Genomic DNA, 18,882 nt, shown 5'->3' with positions numbered 1-18,882 from the left:
TAAATTGCCAACGAGAAATCTCAAAATTGGACAACATTTTAAATAGAAGAGAGCAGAATAGGATAGCAATGAAGTTTTGGCATATTAAAATGTGTGCAACGCAGTGCTCAGGAAACATTGTTTGTTTGGAAAAAGGCTTTGCCCGGTGTGGCGGCCTAGGCCTTTATTCCCAGAACTCATAAGGCGGAGGCAGGTGGATTTTGTGAGTTTGAGATCATCCCGGTCTACACAGCAAGTTCCAGGGCTACATAGTGAGACCCTGCCTGAAAACAGAAGCGGGTTGATTTGATAGTTGTATGCAGTAAGGCATTTATGTATTCAGGAAGAGCTACAAAGATATTTTGTGAGATCCACCTCTTATGAGGTACCCACCCCATACACTGTACTCCAGTCTCTTGAGCTCAAGCTGGTCTTGAACTCATGAGCGTCTTCTGCTGTCTCAGTTCACTGAGTGCAGGGATTATAGGTGTGCTATCAGCATGTCTGACCTAGGTGTGTGGTATGGAGGTGTTTGCTGGAGACCAACCCCAGGGCCTTGCACATGCAAACCAAAGCACTTTAGCCTAGCCCAGGATTTCTTAATAAGCAATATCCTTTGCACTAGAGGTAGTGAGTTTCCCGAAAATGACCACGAAACAACGACCCATGTGAAGAGGCGGCAGTGCCCCTACACTGAGCTTCAGGAAAAGCATTGTGGTCAACAGTGTGCCTTCTGGCCGGGAGACGGTGGGGGTGGCGTGGAAGCCGAGCAGTCTGGACAGGCTTACCCGACGGCACAGAGCAGGACAGTGTACTGTGCGTGAGAAACTCCATTCCACTTTATTTCCAGGTGTTAATGAGTCCTGTGGGTTTAGCATTTCAGGTGTGGATCACAGAAACAGTGTAAAAGGTGTGTGTGGGGGGAGGGATTAAATAAGAAACACACTGGCTGTTCACACCAGAGTCCTTTCATACCGGGTCATACGCATAACCAACACAAGGAGGAAAGCACGCTCACGGTCACGACTGCATCTCCTGGGAGTTAACCAATGCAACGAGAAAAGCACGCTCTCTCGCATTCACAACTGCATTTCCTGGGAGTTTAAAAAGAAAGCTCACTGAGTGCAGGGTTCTGTCATGTCACACTGGCTCTGTGCTGTGGGAACGTGCTGGGCCGTGGGCAGCACAAGCTGGATTTAACGGAACATGAAGGGTACGTGTTGGGCAGGGGTCTGCATACATGTGGCATCTAAAGGTACTGTCCGCTGAGTTAGTTCGCAGAATGGCTGCTGAGCCCCGGCTGCCAGTGTACACCGTTCCCCAGGAAGATCTACTTCTGTGCCGAGTAGAAAAGATGGTAGTAAAAACTCCAGCCTCTTCAGGCTCCGGCGGCTGTACTCCAGGACCCACCGCTGAACCTGAGAACCATTAAGCGTGATTTAGATACTTCTGTGCTTGTAAAGACCAAACAGCTCAGAGCCCGACAGACCTGACTGCTTCACCTTTGCATCAACACTGGCTCACACTGCTAGCCAGCCTGTGAGCTGGGCATGGGGACCTGGAATCCCAGGGCTTGGGAGGGAGGCTGAGGCAGGAGGGTTGTCCTAAGGTGGAGGCCCATGTGGGCTAGACAGTGAGTTCCTGCCTCAACTTCCCCGACAAAAATGTCCACTGTGGTATACAGGAGAGGGCGCTACTGAAAGTTTAGTGGGGAGCTTGCTGGTTCTGGAGATGCTCCAGTTAGGTCGAGTGCACTCCATGGTTTGAGTTAAGAATGGCTACAGCAGGACCACTGGGCTCTCCCTGTCTGCCTGGCCTTTGCTTCTGAATGGTTGGGAGGAGCTCCTGCAGAGCCAGTCCTGTGGGGATGACCTCTGACTATTCCTAAGGGCCTCTCCTCCCCTCCTCTTCACCTCCTACTGCAGTTTTACAGCCCCTCCTTCCTGCCAGGATGCAGGGCCCCCAACATCCACCTGTGTCACTGGGGCGCCTAGCAGCCACACTCCTGTGCACTTGGAGCCTGTGTACGTCGAGGTGACCGCAGCTGTCTCAGGGCAGCGTCTCCATACTGGATGCCAGAGCCCATCCTCTCGGGGTCCAGTTCACCTGAGGACCAGGAAAAGGCCTGTGACTCTGTGTTCCCCACACATGGTGAGTAAAGGGCAAAGTGTGATGTCCCATGCATTTGTGTCTTCATTGTGGAGAGCAAAAATATATCTACTAACAATATTTTTTGTTTTTTGAAACAGGGTCTCACTATTTAGCTTTGGCTGGTGTTTGGCTTACGATGTAGACCAGACTGGCCTTGAGTATAGAGATTTGTTTGTCTCTGCCTCCCTAATGCTGGGACCAAAGGTGTGCGCCACCACACTGGGCTGGAAAAAAAATGCCTTAGTTTTAAAATGTGTGTAACACATGTGTGCAGGTGTGTAACACATGTGTGCATGTGTGTAACACATGTGTGCATGTATGTAACACATGGATGCCAGAGCTCAACATGCATGCTTTCTACCTGTTTTGAGACATGGGTTCTCTGAGACCTGGGGTTCACTAACTTGGCAACGCAGCCTGGCGAGTGAGCCTCAGGGGTCTTCCTTACTCTGCTTTACCAGTGCCTCGATTACTAGCATGTACTACCACACCCAGATTATTACACGGGTGCTAGGGATCAAACTCAGGTCCTCACATTTATATGCTATCGTCCCAGTGCCTGCAAGAGGTGTATTCATTCGAGTACAGGGCATGAAATATTCCTAGGAAAGAGCCCACAACAGTGGCTGACTTCAGGGGCTTCTGGATTTTTCAAGGAATTATTTAAAGTGTGTGTATGCACACCTGTGTACAGGAGCTCAAGATGGCCACGAGAGAGCATTCATTGGATCTCTTGGAATTAGAGACGGTTATGAGCTGTCCAGTATAGGTGCTAGGAACGGAATGGAATTTGGATCCTCTGCACGAACAACGTGTGCTTCCTGAGCCTGAGTTTTCGATGTTTGAGTGGAATCATGTAACAGTATTATGCATAAAAAAATGAACTTAAAACTAAGCAACAGCAATAGCAATGTTCACTTACTAGTTTGCAACAACTCAATTTGATAGCACCCAGTGCACACCTGCCCCTGACCAGAGACTCCTGGGAGCTTGCTTCTCTCAGGTAAGCATGACTGACTTGCTATATAGCAGAGCTTTACTACAGCCTTGCTCATCACAGCCAGCAGGGGGCACTGGTGAGCTACAGGGCAAAACCCACAGATGAGGCCAGGGAAAGGCTGGTACCTGATTCAATTTTGTTAAGTATTTTCCTTGCACACTGCATGAAAGCCTCTTCGACGTTCTCGCCAGTCAGCGCACTGGTTTCCAGGAACATCAGCTCTACAAATGGAATCAAAGAAGAGAGGGAGCCGCATTTAGCAGAGTGGGAAAGAGTGAGCTTTAAAATCTCAGTGCAGATTCTCATTCTAGGAGGGAGTGCGTGCTATGGTGTGGGCTCAGTGGTCAGAGGACAGTTTGTAGGTCAGACTTTTCTTCCTTCCGCTGCTACGTGGGCCACAGAGATGAAATTCATGTCCTCGGGCTTGGAAGCAAGTGCCTTTGTCCTCTGAGCCATCTTGCTGGCCCAATGACAGTGACTTTTAAGTGCTGACAAGCCTGTTCAGGATTCTCATGTAGTAACATGCAAAATCCAGTACCTAAATCTTCTCTTTCTATAAATGTAAAATGAATACACATAAATATATATTTTTGTTGTGTGTTTTTATGAGATAAGGTTTCACATAGCTGAGGCTGGTCTTAAACTTTTGGCCCTCTTGACCGTGCCTCCCAAGTGCTGGGATCTCAGGGTATTTGGTCCGGGTGTGTTGATGTGTTCAGTTATGGGAGCCCAACCCTTTCTGAAGAACGGCCATTGTTGTGCCCTGACCCCCGAGCTGACAGGATGAAGGCAGCACACTGTGGCAGTTACTACACCAGTTGGGGCTGGTTGGCTAAAATCATGACTTGGAGCCAAACTTTCTTCTCCAAGTGATCTGCGTGCTGACAAATCACTGCACTGCACTGCACTGCACGGTACATGAGCAGGACCCATGTCCATCCCAGCCAGCCACAGCCCCACTGTCCAAGAAAAGCCATCCCCACCCACAGCTTCTAATTTATATTCAGTTTTAAAATGTGTACATTTGGGCATCCTAGATAATTTTTACTAATTTGGCTCTCCTCTAATCGTTAATACTAATGATCATTAATAATAATTGGGGAGGTTTTGTAGTCCCACTTGATTTATTTTTATTATTTTTTCATGAGTGTTTTGCCTGAATGGATGTTTATGCACCACATGGGTACCTGGCGCCCAAGGTGGTGGTTAAGTTGAGAATCGAACTTGAGTCCTTTGCAAGAACAAGTGCTCTCTTCCACTGATCTGGCTCTCTCGCCCTGCTGTACTACTTGGACTCATGTTCCTTTATCTCCAGAGCAGGGGAAAGCAGGGGAAAGCCTGCTCCTGCTGGCAGGTACAGCTATTAGCCTGTACTAACAGGTCTGTACTAATGGAGGGCTTTCCTGATCATTCTAAACACCTCCTGCTTTCTAAATAGCTCTAAAATGCCAGGGATGGGGGAGCAGGGGAGGCGGGTGGAGGTTGGGTGACGGTACACACCTTTAATCCCAGCACTCAGGAGGCAGGTGGATGTCTGTGAGTTCAAGGCCAGCCTGGTCTAGAGAGTGAGTTCCAGGACAGCCAGGGCTATACAGAGAACCATACAAACAGCTAATGCTAAAACAATGGTTCTCAACCTGTGGGTCCTGACCCTAGGGGTTAGGGGTTGCCTAAGGGTCATAAAAGTAGCAAAATTACAGTGTGAAGTAGCAACGAAAATAATTTTCTGGTCGGGTCACCACAGCATGAGAAACCGTATGTATTACAGGGTCAGCATTAGGAAGGTTGGGACCACACATCTCATGTGTAGACTTAATTGGTTCTCTTTCCTTTTTCTTTCTTCCTACCTTTCTTCCTCTATCTCCCCCCACCCCATTTGAAACAGTTTCATTGTATAGCCCTGGCTACCTTCGAGATTTCAGTAATCCTCCTGCCTCTGCCTCCTAAGTACAAGGATTGCAAGCCCAAAACACCAAGCCTGGGTCGGTCATGTTTAGTTCTTAGTAAACCCCTGTTAAGATGGGAAAGCAGGTTTCTGTCCGCCTCCAACCATATGTGGACTTAAGGATGGAGTAGTCTCAGCTGGCTCAGAATTAAGGCTCTTCCTAAATGTTGATAATGCTGTTATCTCTGCAAGCAATGCCAATTTTGCAATGCAGTTTTGACATTAATAAAGTTGTTACTCAGCCTGGTCTACAGAATGAGCTTCAGGGACAGCCAGGGCTACATAAAAAGACTCTGTCTCAAAAGAATAAGCAAGGTAGAGGTTTGCTACCGTTGAATGAATGACTTAATGTAAGAAAATGAAGCTAGTTGGCTCTTTCATCTGCTTCCTTTCTATGTAGGAGGATGACTTTACCAAGTACGCTTCACGTTACATTAAAAAACGTGCCACTCTAAGATGGCTAACATACCAGAGACATAAAAGCCCTGCAGATGGTAAATCCCTTGCTTTCCTAAACCCACTGACCTTTGTCGGCACAACGGGCACAGACTAAGCTATGCTGAAATAGCCTAAGTTGACAGTAGAGACTCTACAGTGTCATAAGATAGCTTCAACTCCAAACTCCACCAGCTGGTTTAAGACCCCCAAATGTCACTGTGCCCAGACCACCCTGAGAGACTCTCTAAGAGGAAAAAGTCACTTGCCATTCTCTTGTGCGAACCTGGAGGCTTCGAGGAAGGTGACTTCCCGGTCGGCATCCAGGTCCTTCTTGTTCCCGCAGAGGATGAGGACGATGTTCTGGCTCGCCAGCATTCTGGCATCTGTTAACCAATTAGTAAGCGCATTGTAGGTTTCTCGGCTGTGTGACACAAGATTGTGGAAATGATACATGTATTTTATAAAACTAGCAACTGTTTCCAGTCATCCTCACCATGCACACACTGCTTATCAACTGCGCCTCAGAGGTGATGTGGGAACCCAAATGCTTGGTGATACATCAGACTCATGGGCTATGTTTAGCTTCTATTACAATGAAACCCTCTGAGTTTCAAAAAAGGGCTTTCCTTCCCTTCACAGATGCACCTGAACCCTGAAGATACGTGCCTGGCTTGCAACACTAATCATGGTCACTTGTAGACTTGTAAGCACCCATAGGAATCCACCACAACTTTGCAAGGACCTCCTGGGGCTTAGGGACATTATGCAGGTCTTCCTGGCTTTGTCTACCCAGGACCAGCTCAGATCTGCAGGTTGGCTCCCACATTTAAGGACCCACACGAGTGATGTCACACCCTGGCAGGTTGAGTCTCTCATGGCACCGGGGGGAATGAGGAGGGTGAAGTCAGGAGTGTCAGCCCCTCTCAGAAGAGGAAGGTAGCCATGCTGTTCTCTCCTAGGTCAGGTTCCTCCCAGGAAGGACCCCCTTGGTGGAACCTTTTGGATCACGTGTTTCCAGGACAATGCTGCTAACTCTGAGGTCAGTGGATTGATGAGATTTTCAAGACAGGAATGTGCTGGGAGCTGCACTGGCCAGTCCTGTGGTCACCAGGCATGTGGGGCATGGAACATTTGAAATGTGGCCAGAGCAACCCAAGAGTAAAACTAAGTTGTTACATGTAGCCAGTAACTACAACTGCAACAGTATTTCATTAGTTGATTTAACCACCTCTACGATCCAAGAATTTTACCCTTATGAAGTCCAGGCCTGTAGAGTTTGAAAAGCCATTGGAGCTAGGCTCTGAGCCCACTGATGTGAGCCTGAGTCTGTATCTTTAGCCTCCTGATCATGTCTGAGAAGGCACACAGCCTTGCAGACCTTGAGGAGCGTGTCTCGGACAGTGTGAAGGACGAGGCCAAAGGCTTGTTTCAGTCCCAGCAGCTCCCACGTACCAAAGCCCTTTATGATCCCCCTGGGTACAGCCACGCTGCCTCTCTAGACCAAACTAAACCATACATCTCGCCAACACGGGGATGCAGAACACCAAGCAGCCTGAGCGACAGGGAGGTGACATTACCTGGTGATGTCATAGACAAGGAGTGCCCCAGCTGCACCTCTGTAGTAGCTTCTCGTCACAGACCTGAAGGAATGACAGGGGCTTCTAACAATCAAGGCCCTTTTCTTCTCCCCATAGAAACCATGCTTCCTTTTGAACCACATAGAGCCAGGACACGCAGGGCACTCTCTCCAAAACAGGGAGAGCTCTGCTGAGCAGTTCTTTAGGTCACGAGGTTCATGGGTCTGCATGTGTCCCGAATGTCCTGAGCTCTATGTGGGCAGCAGGCACCAGGAGACCCTCATGTCTCTGTCCCCTCCCCCACCCCCCAGGTGCCCTATGCTGTTCCCGCCCTTCTTCCCAGGAAAAGCCCAAGACAGGAACAGCCTAGATCCCTGCCAGGGGCCACATTTACTCCGACCTACACAACATCCTTCTTCACCCCTTGCTCTACTGAGGACTGGGTCTCTCTGTCCGCCTCACATTCTCACATAAGGAACTGTTGTTTTAGTATTTTCTCCCCTGTAATACCAACTGCTCTCTCCCTGCTAGTTTTTTACACTTGATTGTGTGTATGATGTTGGGGTGGCGCATGTGGGTGCCACATCATGTATGTGGGAGTCAGATAACTTTGTGGAATCATCTCTTTACTTCCACCTTTGCATAGTTCTGGAGATGGAATTCAGCCTGTCACGCTTGCCCAGCCTTTAGCTGCTGAGCCATCTTGTTAAGTTTTTACACTAACAGAATAACATTTGCTCTGGTATCTCCTGTGGTCTCACACTCTATTGCCCAGGCTGGCCTTGATCCCCTGGAACGATCCTCCTGCCTCAACCTCCAAAGTAGCTAGGACTATGGGTACTACCATACTCTATCCCCAAGTTTAAAAAGTGAAAAGCCTGCGTGGGTGGGAGGGTGGGTGGGTGGGGGTTATCACTTCTTCCACACTGAATCTTGACTCTCTGACTTGGTGTACTCTGCAGAATGCATGACTAAAATGTTCACACCCCGCTGTGCATTCATTGTTACAGGATGCTGACCACACAACCTGATTAGCAGTGGTCTGGGGTTAGTCTTTCTGAGTGCCAGTTGTGCGAGCCTGTCCTGCAGGATCCATGGCAACTGTCACAGCCTGCTCCAGCCAGTGTAAAGGGATAAAACCCTCCATGGTGGTTTAAAAATTCCTCATAGACGTGTAATATGGAAAAAAGCCATCTGCCTTGTCTTTGCCTCGATTTTAATCTGAAGGCATACTATAGCCGGGATGGTGCTTCGCACTGGTCATCCTGGCATTCAGAGCTTGATACAAGAAGGTCGTGGGCGTGAGGTCTACCTAGACTGCACAGTGAGATGCTGGCTCAAAACGCCAAACAGACTGAAACCAAAAGCCAACTGCACCGATACCCAGCGCCAGCGCTGCATCCTCCTGACCGAGCTGCCACCTCTGAGAGTCTAGTCCCCTAGTGATTGTTTGTTTTGGTATCTGGGATCCAGTCAGGGCCCTCAGACGTGAGAGCGTCCGGATGGAGCTGCAGCTTTTGAGTTCTGTGTGCATGCTGGTCTGAGACCGCACGCAGTGAAGGCGTCGGGCTAAGCCGTCCGAGTTCCATTCTCAGTAAATAAGAAGGAAAGCTACCTGAAGCGCTCCTGGCCGGCTGTGTCCCATATCTGTAACTTTACATATTTACCACCGACATTTATTATCTTTGAGCCAAATTCCACTCCTATGGTATGATTTGAGTCATCTTTGACTAAAAACAAAAACAAAGAACAAATAATTACACTTTAGAACCCGACTGCAACAGTTCAAGGTTTAAACAGCAACATTAAGATAGACCAAGGGCTGGAAAACTAATTTAAAAAAACAGTAAAAAGGGAAGCGTTTGGGGGAGGGGAGGCAGAGCACAGCAAATGTTTCCATTGGTTTATTGAAGAGACCAGTCCTAGCTCTTCTAAACTCATCTGGGGCATGCCATCAGTACAGGATAGCTGTGAGGAAGCCATAACTTCGAGAGAACGCTGCACCTCACTGGCTGGCTCTCAGCTCAGCTCATGCCTGGACACAGCTTCAGCAACCAGGGGTGCTGCATGGTAATGCTTTTTTTTTAAAAAAAGAATATTTGGATGGATAAGAGGTTAGACAGATAATCCAGCCTGCGCCAGAAAGATTCAAATGTGTGATCAGGTAGGAAGGACCCCCTCCTGCCCCCGGGCCCCCCAGCAAACTGCAGAGGGAGGCCTAAGCAGTAATCCAGGCGGAGGCATGCTGCTGTGACTGACTAAGGTGAGTAATAAATAAGATGAGCAGTAATGGGGCAGAGGCTGCTGTGACCGAATAAGGTGAGTGTGCTGCTTCTGAGGCTCTGGGGACAGGCAGGAACGGATACACAGCCTGTCTGGCTGTTAACTGTTCTCAGAGATGGAGCAGTGCAGTGTGCTAACAAGCCTGAAAGGACCACGAGCAGGCACTGTGCACACGGGAAGGATGCCATCTGTTGGTTCATGCCTGCAATTCCAGCAGCTGGGGAGCTGAGGCAAGGCCGAGGCGTGAGTTCGATGCCACCTTGGCTGTGTACTAAGTTCCTGGCCAGCCAGAGAGCTAAAGGATGAGAGGTGATCCATTTCCAAAAATCAAAAATAAGTGAAGGTTCAGAGGATGCTCTGTTGGTAAGCCATGCTACAGCACATGCAGGGCAGAGGATCTGACCAGCTCATCACTGATGGGCCCTGATGGAAGAAATTCCAGAGATGTCTTTCATTCTTTGCCAAGATGCTCTGTCTCCCTCCCTCCCCCAACGTGAGGGGTTCCCCTCCTTAGGTGTACTTTATTAAGCCAAGTCTGTGTTGAGCCTGCCTCTGACTGCCCTAATGAGCAGCTCTCCACAGTTCCTCACACCATGACCACAGTTTCACGTTTTCTAAGGGTTTTTGAATTTACAGGCTTCCACTGTCTTAAACAGTGTGGAAGAAAGATCAGATCTCCCTTCCCTAAATGCTGCTAGCCAAGGTAAGCACGTGACACTGTGGTCCAGAGTCCTCTGTAACAGGCCTTCCCCCGCTACCTGGGCCATCTCCATTCTTCTTCCTGGCCTGCAGAGCAGGATAGGATAGGGACAAAGGGCCTCAGAGGCACTAAAGGCACCCAGGGCAACTGAAGGCTATAACCCACCCAATTGCACTCTGATGTACATCTGGCTACTCTGCCAGCAAACAGAGTCCTATTGAAGAACCCTTTGCTGGGCTCACCACCTTAGGGTAAGGGTAAGAAAACAGTATACACCAAGCTGCCATTGAACCGAAACACTAACGTAATAAAAACTCCATGTAAAGGTTTAAGAATACAACCTATATGGACGTGGTGGCCAAAACCTTTAATCCCAGCACTCAGAAGGCAGAGGCATTGGGTGAATGGCCATTCTGAGTTCAGGGCCATTCAGGTTTGTGCAGCAAGTTTCGGGCTAGCCAAGGCTACATAATGTGACCTTGTATTTAAAAACAAAACAACCTCGCAGTGCTGCTTAAAAGTACCCTTACCCGGCAGTAGACCCTGCTGCTACACTGCTGACCACCCGGCAGGATGTGCCACTGGTACAACAGTGACGTGACTGTTACAGGAGGAACCAACCACTCAGACTGGATCTGAGGCCTGCCTCAAAGGAGAAAATTCATAATGGTTCTGCAATCCTGGTCAAGAGCCCATGCTGAACAGTTTATAGAGGGCTTAGTTGGGGAACTTACTATAGTTGTGTTGCTAAATGGACGTGTTGTTAAAGTGCCTTCTGTTTACATTTATACCCTGAGGTTAGGGCTGCTCACGACCTTGGTCAGAGAACCTTCCTTTTAATGCAGACTCACAGCTGCTCACAGTGCTGAGAATAAGAGCTGAGGGTCACTCACAGAGAAGTGTTGGGACGGGGGGAATGGGGGCAGGGGAAAGATGTAAGAGCCATGGGGAGGGGAGGAGCGCTATGAACTGCACAGGTCTGGACATGATGTGGCCACTGCACTCATGAGCTCTCACAGCACTGGTGCCACGAGGCCTGTGTAAGGCCTGCACAAAATCGAGCCCATCAGCATTCAGCCTAGAAGGGTGAGGGGCTCATTAGGCAAGGATGCACCAGCTGAGGAGACATTAGCAGTTAAGGGCAGCTAAGGGAGGGAGAGTTGTTTAGATTCAGGGGTGTAGCCACTGGTAAGCTGCCTGTGCCATGATCCTGTAAATGACCCCACACAAATATGCAAGTGACCTTAATAAATAAGTGACCACACAAATAAGTCAGTGATATGGGGGTGCTGGGGGGTTACCCGGAAGAGGGTTCCAGGGGGAGGTTCTAGAGGGCGGGGGTGTGTTAGGAAGAGGGTCCTAGAGGGAGGGGAAGAGATAAGGAAATGGGGGAGGAGATGATCAAAATATACATGTATGAAATTTTCAAATAATAAATTTTTAAGGGGAAAGTCCTGGGGCTAGAGAGATGGCTCAGAGGTCAAGGACCCTGGCTGCTCTCCTAGAGGATCCTGGTACAATTCCCAGCAACCATGGGCAGCTCACGACTCTCTGTAACTCCAGTTCCAGGGGATCTGACACCCTCACGCAGACAAACATGCAGGCAATACACCAATGCACATACATTTAAAAAGGAATTAAAAAAAAAAAGTGACGTCTTTTGAAACTGTAGTTTCCCCTCGGAAAGTTCTGCTTTCCCGTGAGCAAGTCCGTGCGGTGCGCCAGCGAGCCCAGCTCTCCCAGAAGCACGTGCATGCGGGCGGTTCACATGCGCTGTTAAGATGCCTGCGTTACTCACATTTCTTTTCAATGAACTGATGAAGCAAACAAGATTTGCCAGTTCCCGCATTTCCGATGACCAAGAATTTAAACAAGAAATCTGAAAGGCAAAGAAAGGATAAGAAATAACTTTAAAGGGAGCCACGAATGCATTCGTAAACTATGGTCATAACTCTAGTGAAGTGTCAGTTGCTGATATGATAAAAGAGGTAACCAAGTCTTCAGTGGAGACGCACGCTGCCTTTCCTTATTTACCGGTTTCACGTCCCTGTGCTTCTGATAAGCTCAGAGCTCCTTCAAACAGTTCCTTTGATAACTTCTTCATAGATGTGATGGTTAAAAATTAACTGTGACAATGAATAAAACTGGTCCCTGCTAGCCACTACGAACACGCATTCTCAGCTGCAAGCATAATCAGCCTAGAGAGGGAAGTCTGCTTCTTCCCTCTCTACACGTTTACGTGTGAGTTCTCAGACACGTGGCTGTGTGTCACTTCATCCCTTGGCTGTGGTTCCTGGAAAGCAGCTGAGGCCAAGTTCAGGCTGCATGTCCACTACTCAATACAGACAGGGTCATTTGGTGGTCTGCCTAAATGTCTGTGCACCACGTGTGTGCAGTACCTGCAGAAGTCAGAAGAGGGCACCAGATCCCTCTGGAGCTGGCATTACAGATGGTTGTGAGCTGCTGTGTAGAAGCTGGAAACCAAACCCCAGTCCTCTGCAAGAGCAGCCAATGCTCTTACGCTCTGAGAGTGGTTCTCAGCCTTCCTAGTGCTGCAGTCCTATAGTGCGGTTCCTCCTGTTATGGGGGCCCCCCCAACCATAAAATTATTTTCATTGCTACTTTATAACTGTCATTTTGCTATTGTTATGAAAAGTAATATAAATATCTGATGTGACCCTGTGAAAGAGTCAATGGACCGCCAGAGGGACAGAGACCCACAGGGTAAGAATCACTGCTCAGATACATCTCCAGCTCCTGAGGTATTCTCTTTAAAAAAAAAAAGGATTTATTTATTTATTTATTATATATGTGAGTACACTGTAGCTGTCTTCAGACACACCGGAAGAGGGCATCAGATCCCCATTACAGATGGTTGTGAGCCACCATGTGGTTGCTGGGAATTGAACTCAGGACCTCTGGAAGTACAGTCAGTGCTCTTAACTGCTAAGCCATCTCTCCAGCCCCTGGGGTATTCCTTTTACAGGACTGAAATAAAAGATTTCCAAGATGGAATTTGTTAAATTTGTTAATTCCATAGTTTCAGAAAGTCAGGGTTAAAAACTTTCGTTGTAGCAGAGGCTGGCCTTGAACTCTTGATTCTCCTGCCTCTGTCTCCTAAGTACACCATTATAAGTGTGCCAACATCCCCAGCACTTCAACTCCTCCCTCCCTCCCTTCTTTCCCTCTCTCTATTCATCCATCCCCTACTCCTCTAAGACAGGACCTCACGATGTAGACCAGGCTGGCCTCAAACTCCCAATGATCTGCCTGCCTCTACCTCCCAAGTGCTGAGATTAAAGACATGCTAGGTAGCTTTGTGGTCTGTTTTTGATACAGAATCTTGCTATATCGTTCTAGCTGGCCTGGACCTTGCTCTGTAGAGTAGGTTGGCTTCAACTCAGATATCTACCTGTTCATATGAGACCTGGGATTAAAGGCACTTACCACCTTGTCCAAACAATTGCTATCTCTTTAGTAAGAACTCTAGTCCTGCATGGCTGGGAGCTGCACACCATTGGATCCTTGTTCCAGAAGTAACCCTATCTGCTGCAAGCCCCTCCCTGCCCAGCACTGCTCTGTATTCCTCTCTCCAGACCACATCCTCTTCCAAATGGGACCACGTACTGATGACCCTAGCCATGCCTGCTCTCCCGCATTCAGCTGAGACAGCTGCTAGTTTTTGACATGGCCCTGCCACCAGTTTCTAGAACTATAACCATCACTCAGAGATTACACCTATTTGGTCTCCAATGATGTCCAAATGGTTGCAGAAAACCATGGGATAGTTCATTAGAACAATTTCAGCTTCTCACCATATGTTTTTAAAGCATGACATGGAGACTTCGCTCTTCTTTCTACCCGAGTGCTTTTCTCTTAATAATTATGTATAAAATGTATATTAAAGTATCTTTTAATAGACTTTAATTCTGCTTCAAAACCAAGTTATCGTAAGGGCTGGAGAAGTGACTTATTGGTTAAGAGCACTGGCTATGTTTGCAGAGGACCAAGGTTTGTTTCCCAGCATGCAAATGGCAGTTTACAACCATCCGTAACTCCAGTTCCAAGAGATCCAGCATCCTCATCTGGCCTCTGAGGCATCAGGTACACAGACAGTGTGCATTTACATATACACAGGCAAGACACACATATAAGATGAAAATAACTAAGCTTAGTGTATCTATACAATGTGTCCAGACAGTGTGTCCATATGAGTCTATACAATGTGTCCATGCAGTGTGTCTATATGATGAGTCTATACAGTGTGTCCATGCAGTGTGTCTATACAATGTGTCCATACAATGGAATAGAACTTTGCCTTAAGAAGGAACATGTTTCTAACTTGCTATACCAGATGACCTTTAGGACACTAGTGACATAAACCAGTCATACAATGACAAATGCTGACGATTCTATTTACGTGAGGCCCTTACAGTAGATGGAAAGTGGAGTGAGGGTTGCCAGGGCCTGGCTGGGGCAGAAATGAGAACTTCATTTCATGGCATGAGCATCAGTTTGGAAACATGAGAGTTCTAGAGACATGCGGTGGTCACCTCTGTATTAAGAAGTGTGAGTGTACTTTAACACCACTGAAATGTATATACAAAATTTCAGTCTTTATATTATACATATGAAATGTGTGATATGTATGAATGCAGATATGCTTGTGCTATGACACACATTGTGGAGGTCAAAGGACAGTCTTGGGTGCTGGCTCTTGCATTTTATTTTGTTTGAGACAGGGTTGTTTTTTATCTAACCCAGCATGTGCCAGACTAGCTGGCTTGAGAGCTGGTGATTCTCCCTCCTATCTTCACCTCCCATCTCCATGTAGGAACACCAGGATCCAGACGTGTGTTACACGACTACACTCAGCTTTTACGTGAGCTTGGAGGAATCACACTTAGGTTCTCCTGGAGGCAGGGGTAGGGAGGAGGAAGAGAGAGAAAGAGAGGAAGGAGAGAGTGTGTGTATTCCCATACACAGGGGGGAAAAAAAAAACAAAACAAAACAAGGAAAACCAAGCCTAATCATTCTCACCAAACAGCGTTTTCACCCCAAGAAACTGAAGGTGAGGTGGTTACGATCGCCAGGCTAAGGGAACTGGGATGTCTTTGTTCAGCATTCTCCTCTCTTAGGAAACAAAGTTATATAAGATGTAAAGAGAACATTAAAAAAAAAATAATCAAATGTTGGCTCTCTTGTTGCCTTGAGTGTGGTGGGAGAAGGAACAGAGGCTGGCGACATACAGGCAGAGAGAGCAGAGTTACTGTGACACTGAAGACTCTGCTCCAGGACACAATCCCTGACTCTGGACCTTGGACAGAGCATGGACTTTGGTTCAGATTTGCTGAACTATCCTCCATAAACTACCGTCTGTACCAGACTGTACCATTGCCACGCCTGGCCAGAGGGTGACATATTAGTGTGCCATGATGGAAAAAGGACGGGAAAGATACATGATCTCAATGCAAGAACACGGAAGCTCAGAAAGCTAAGAGATTATAAACAGAAAGCATTTTGTCTGAAATCACTTTGGCCAAATATCCAAGAATGGTAAAGTGTTTAGGAAGCCAGGAGTAACGGTGCCTTGCTGGAACAGTGCAGGTGCAGCCTGGGGTGGGGCTGGGAAAACCCACTCAGGAGGATGGGAACTGTCCCATTGGAAAATGAATTATGAGCCAATACTGTAATTTCTCTAGACAGTATAGCCTGAGTTAGGAAGTTAACAATAAAAACCCTGAAAGCAATGCAGACTGCTTCAGAAGGACGACACCTTTACTAGAGACACAGAGGTTCCCCCACCCCGACACACACACAACCCTCTGAAGATAAGTTTGCAACCAAAAACTACAAAACTCCTCCTGAGGACATTATGATAAGAGACATAAGCCAAACAATGATCCCGTTTGTGTGAGGTTCTTGACGCTCACACACAGAGAACAGGGACACTGGGGTGGGGATGTACCTCAGTGCCTCACTGTGTGCAGACCCCGCCTTCAGGCCCTGCCAAAGAGCAGCCTGGTAAGGGGCCATCAGGATGGCAAATAACATGAGGACACAGTGAAAAATGAAGGAACAGGAGGCTTGAGAGAACGGGTGGAATAGTCTAGATGGCCTGGGAAGAAAAATGATAACCACTGAACATAAGTTCTCTCAGAGCCTGGTGCTCCAGGCTTTCCACCCAGCTACTTGAGAGGATGAGGCAAGAGAATCACAAGTTCAAATCCAGCCTGGACAACTTTGTTTCATAATTAAAAACTGAGAGAAGAGGGCTGGGCATGTACAGGGACCTGGAAAAACAGCAACAACAATAAAATCAGTACTCAAGGCAGATCGAGGAACAGATGACAGGGAAGGGAAAATGAGTGGAGTGGAAACTGTAGAAAACTTACCAGCAGGCAACAGAGCGAGACACACACACACACACACATCCCGCATCACACCAAACCACCACCAACAAAACAAACACACGGGGACCCTGAAAGGTGAGGTGGACAAAGGGATACCTAACATCTGTGAGAGAGGGTTAACACCAAAAGGCACAGTGACTGAGGCCTTTCTAACACTAACGTTAAAGGAATCAGCTGGGTACGATAATTCACACCTGGGCTCCCAGTACTTGGGAGGCAGAGGCAAGACGGTCACTAAGAGTCCAAGGCTAGCCTGGGCTACAGTGTGAGACCCTGCTTCAAAACAAGGTGACTCAGCAGAGAAAGGTGCTTCCTGTCTAAGCCTGATGGCCCGAGTCTAATCCTCGGAGTCCAGGTAAAGGTGCAAATACGGAAACACGTTATATGCCCTCCCCCCATGCATATACACACAGTGATGATAAATAAACAGCAGCAACAACCAAAGAAATTGTCAGGATGAACGTAACCTTGAACCACGGAGGGGAGCTGCATGCATGCATACCTGAGTACAAGGTGGACAGAGGGTGCGGTGCGGTCAGCAGGAAGGAAGACTCCCTCAGGGCCGTGGGGAGATCCCAGCTGCGAGGGCAGAGCCCTGGCTGCAGCAGCTACTTACCCCCTTACTTAAGTCCCTCTTCCTTCAAAGGTCACAAGTTTTCAGAGTCTGATAACATAGTTACGAGCAAGTGCAACAGGCCTGCCTTCCTCTGGGCTCTAAACTACACATGGAGGCTTTAGGAAAACGGCAACTCCTGGGCTGGAGAGACGGCTCAGTGGTTAAGAGCACCGACTGTTCTTCCAGAGGTTCTGAGTTCAATTCCCAGCAACCACCTGAAATGAGATCTCACGCCCTCTTCTGATGCATCTGAAGACAACTACAGTGTACTTATGTATAATAATCAATAAATCTTTGGGCTGACAAGAGCAAGCAGGGGATTGACCGGAACGAGCAGAGGTCCTAAAAATTTGGTTCCCAACAACCACATGAAGGCTCACAACCATCTGTTCAGCTACAGTGCACCCATATCCATAAAATAAATAAATCTTAAAAAAAAAAAGGCAAAGCAAAGCAACCCTCCCTGACGCGATTGTAGAAATCCTGCTCGATGACTCAATGAGAAGCGGGGACGCTCAGGAGATACAAAGTGGGGCCTGGAGAGATGGCTGAGGGTTAAGAGCACTTGCTCCTTCTGCAGAGGACCAGGGTTCAGTTCCTGGAACTCATAAGGCAGGGAACAACCTTCTGGGGAATCCGATGCCCTCTTCTGGCCTCCAAGGGCACTGCACACATGTGCCACACAGCCGGATCCACAGGCAAGGGACTGGTGCACATTAAGAGCAGGGGAAGGTAGGTAGATACACAGGAAAGCAAGGAGAAGGGGTCTACCATTCACTTATCTAGTAAGATAATAACACCGTGCAGCGGATGACGCTGTACATCTGACAATGACACTACACAGCGTATGACAATGATACCGAGTACCACGATGCTGTGCCCCAGCAATCACCAAGAAGCTGTAAAGAGAACGGGATGGGACAGCCATCAGCATTCAGAGGTGGATGCAGCAAAATCAGGAATTTAAGGTTGCTTCAGCTATTTAAGGCTTTAGAAGCTAACCAGGGATCTGTGAGACCCTACCAAGAACAACAATACATGAAACAACATTCCCCCCACCCACCCACCCACCGGCCAATCAACAGAAAGGAGGCAGAGAGCAGAGGGCTAAGTTCGCTAATGTGGCAAGGGGTCATGGAAGGAACAGCACAGGGGTTCTGAGATGAGGAATTTTATAGTTTATGAATATTTATTACATGGCTGGAGAGAGGAGAGAGCAAGAGCGAGAGAGAGAGAGAGAGAGACAGAGAGACAGAGAGAGAGACAGAAAAAGAGAGCTCTGTTCCCTCCCAAGTCATGTCATGGTGGGATAAATTTCTATTCTCAGGGTATTTCCTTCCAGGATCCTCTTGAAAATCCCATGGCTCTTACACTCACAGGTAATGCTGGTTTCTTCAGGAAGGAGGAATTAGCTCGAAGGCAGGGAAGAGTCTGTATCCCAAAATAGGAATGCTAAAATGGGGCCTTATGCCAGCGCGCTTTTAACTTTCCATATGATAAATGTCAGATGGGATGATGGGAAAGCTACTAAGCAATCAGCAGCCATGCGTAGACACAGCCACCCTTCCACGGAGCAGAAAAAGTCACAGCAGCCAGAGGACATGATATCTCCTCCCCAGACCTCAGCAGACCCACAGCCGGACCATGAACCAAGGCATGGAACAGTCTGCAGTCGGGGCCGAGTAGTACACTGTGCTCGGCAGCTAGCGCCCATGACCTCAAGCTTGCTTGGCCAGCAGTGCCTCTGCTTGTGCAGCTCTGCCCGTTGTGACCCCATTCT

The 18,882-nt window shown here is 48.0% G+C and overlaps 1 protein-coding gene across 4 annotated transcripts in view; it reads right to left on the bottom strand.

Annotated features, from left to right (window-relative positions):
* Positions 1-791: 791 nt before the first annotated feature.
* Positions 792-18,882, bottom strand: part of Rab4a (RAB4A, member RAS oncogene family) — a 28,431-nt gene continuing 10,340 nt past the window's right edge. The window contains exons 2-8 of one of the 4 annotated variants that reach the window (XM_021170727.2): positions 11,872-11,952; positions 8,706-8,820; positions 7,091-7,153; positions 5,780-5,934; positions 3,256-3,351; positions 1,953-2,085; positions 792-1,397 (exon numbers count right to left, since the gene is read on the bottom strand). In XM_021170727.2, the coding sequence (XP_021026386.1) occupies positions 1,970-2,085; positions 3,256-3,351; positions 5,780-5,934; positions 7,091-7,153; positions 8,706-8,820; positions 11,872-11,952 (626 nt within the window). In that variant the 3' untranslated portion in view covers positions 792-1,397; positions 1,953-1,969. Of the gene's footprint in view, positions 1,398-1,952; positions 2,086-3,255; positions 3,352-5,779; positions 5,935-7,090; positions 7,154-8,705; positions 8,821-11,871; positions 11,953-18,882 lie in introns of those variants that run through there. The other 3 variants (XM_029480782.1, XM_029480783.1, XM_021170728.2) reach the window with 3 other exon arrangements.

Source organism: Mus caroli, chromosome 8 (assembly GCF_900094665.2).
Source record: "Mus caroli chromosome 8, CAROLI_EIJ_v1.1, whole genome shotgun sequence".
Classification (NCBI taxonomy): Eukaryota; Metazoa; Chordata; class Mammalia; order Rodentia; family Muridae; genus Mus; species Mus caroli.
The sequence above is the reverse complement of the archived record's forward strand: the minus strand, read 5'-3'. Positions and strand labels throughout refer to the sequence as shown.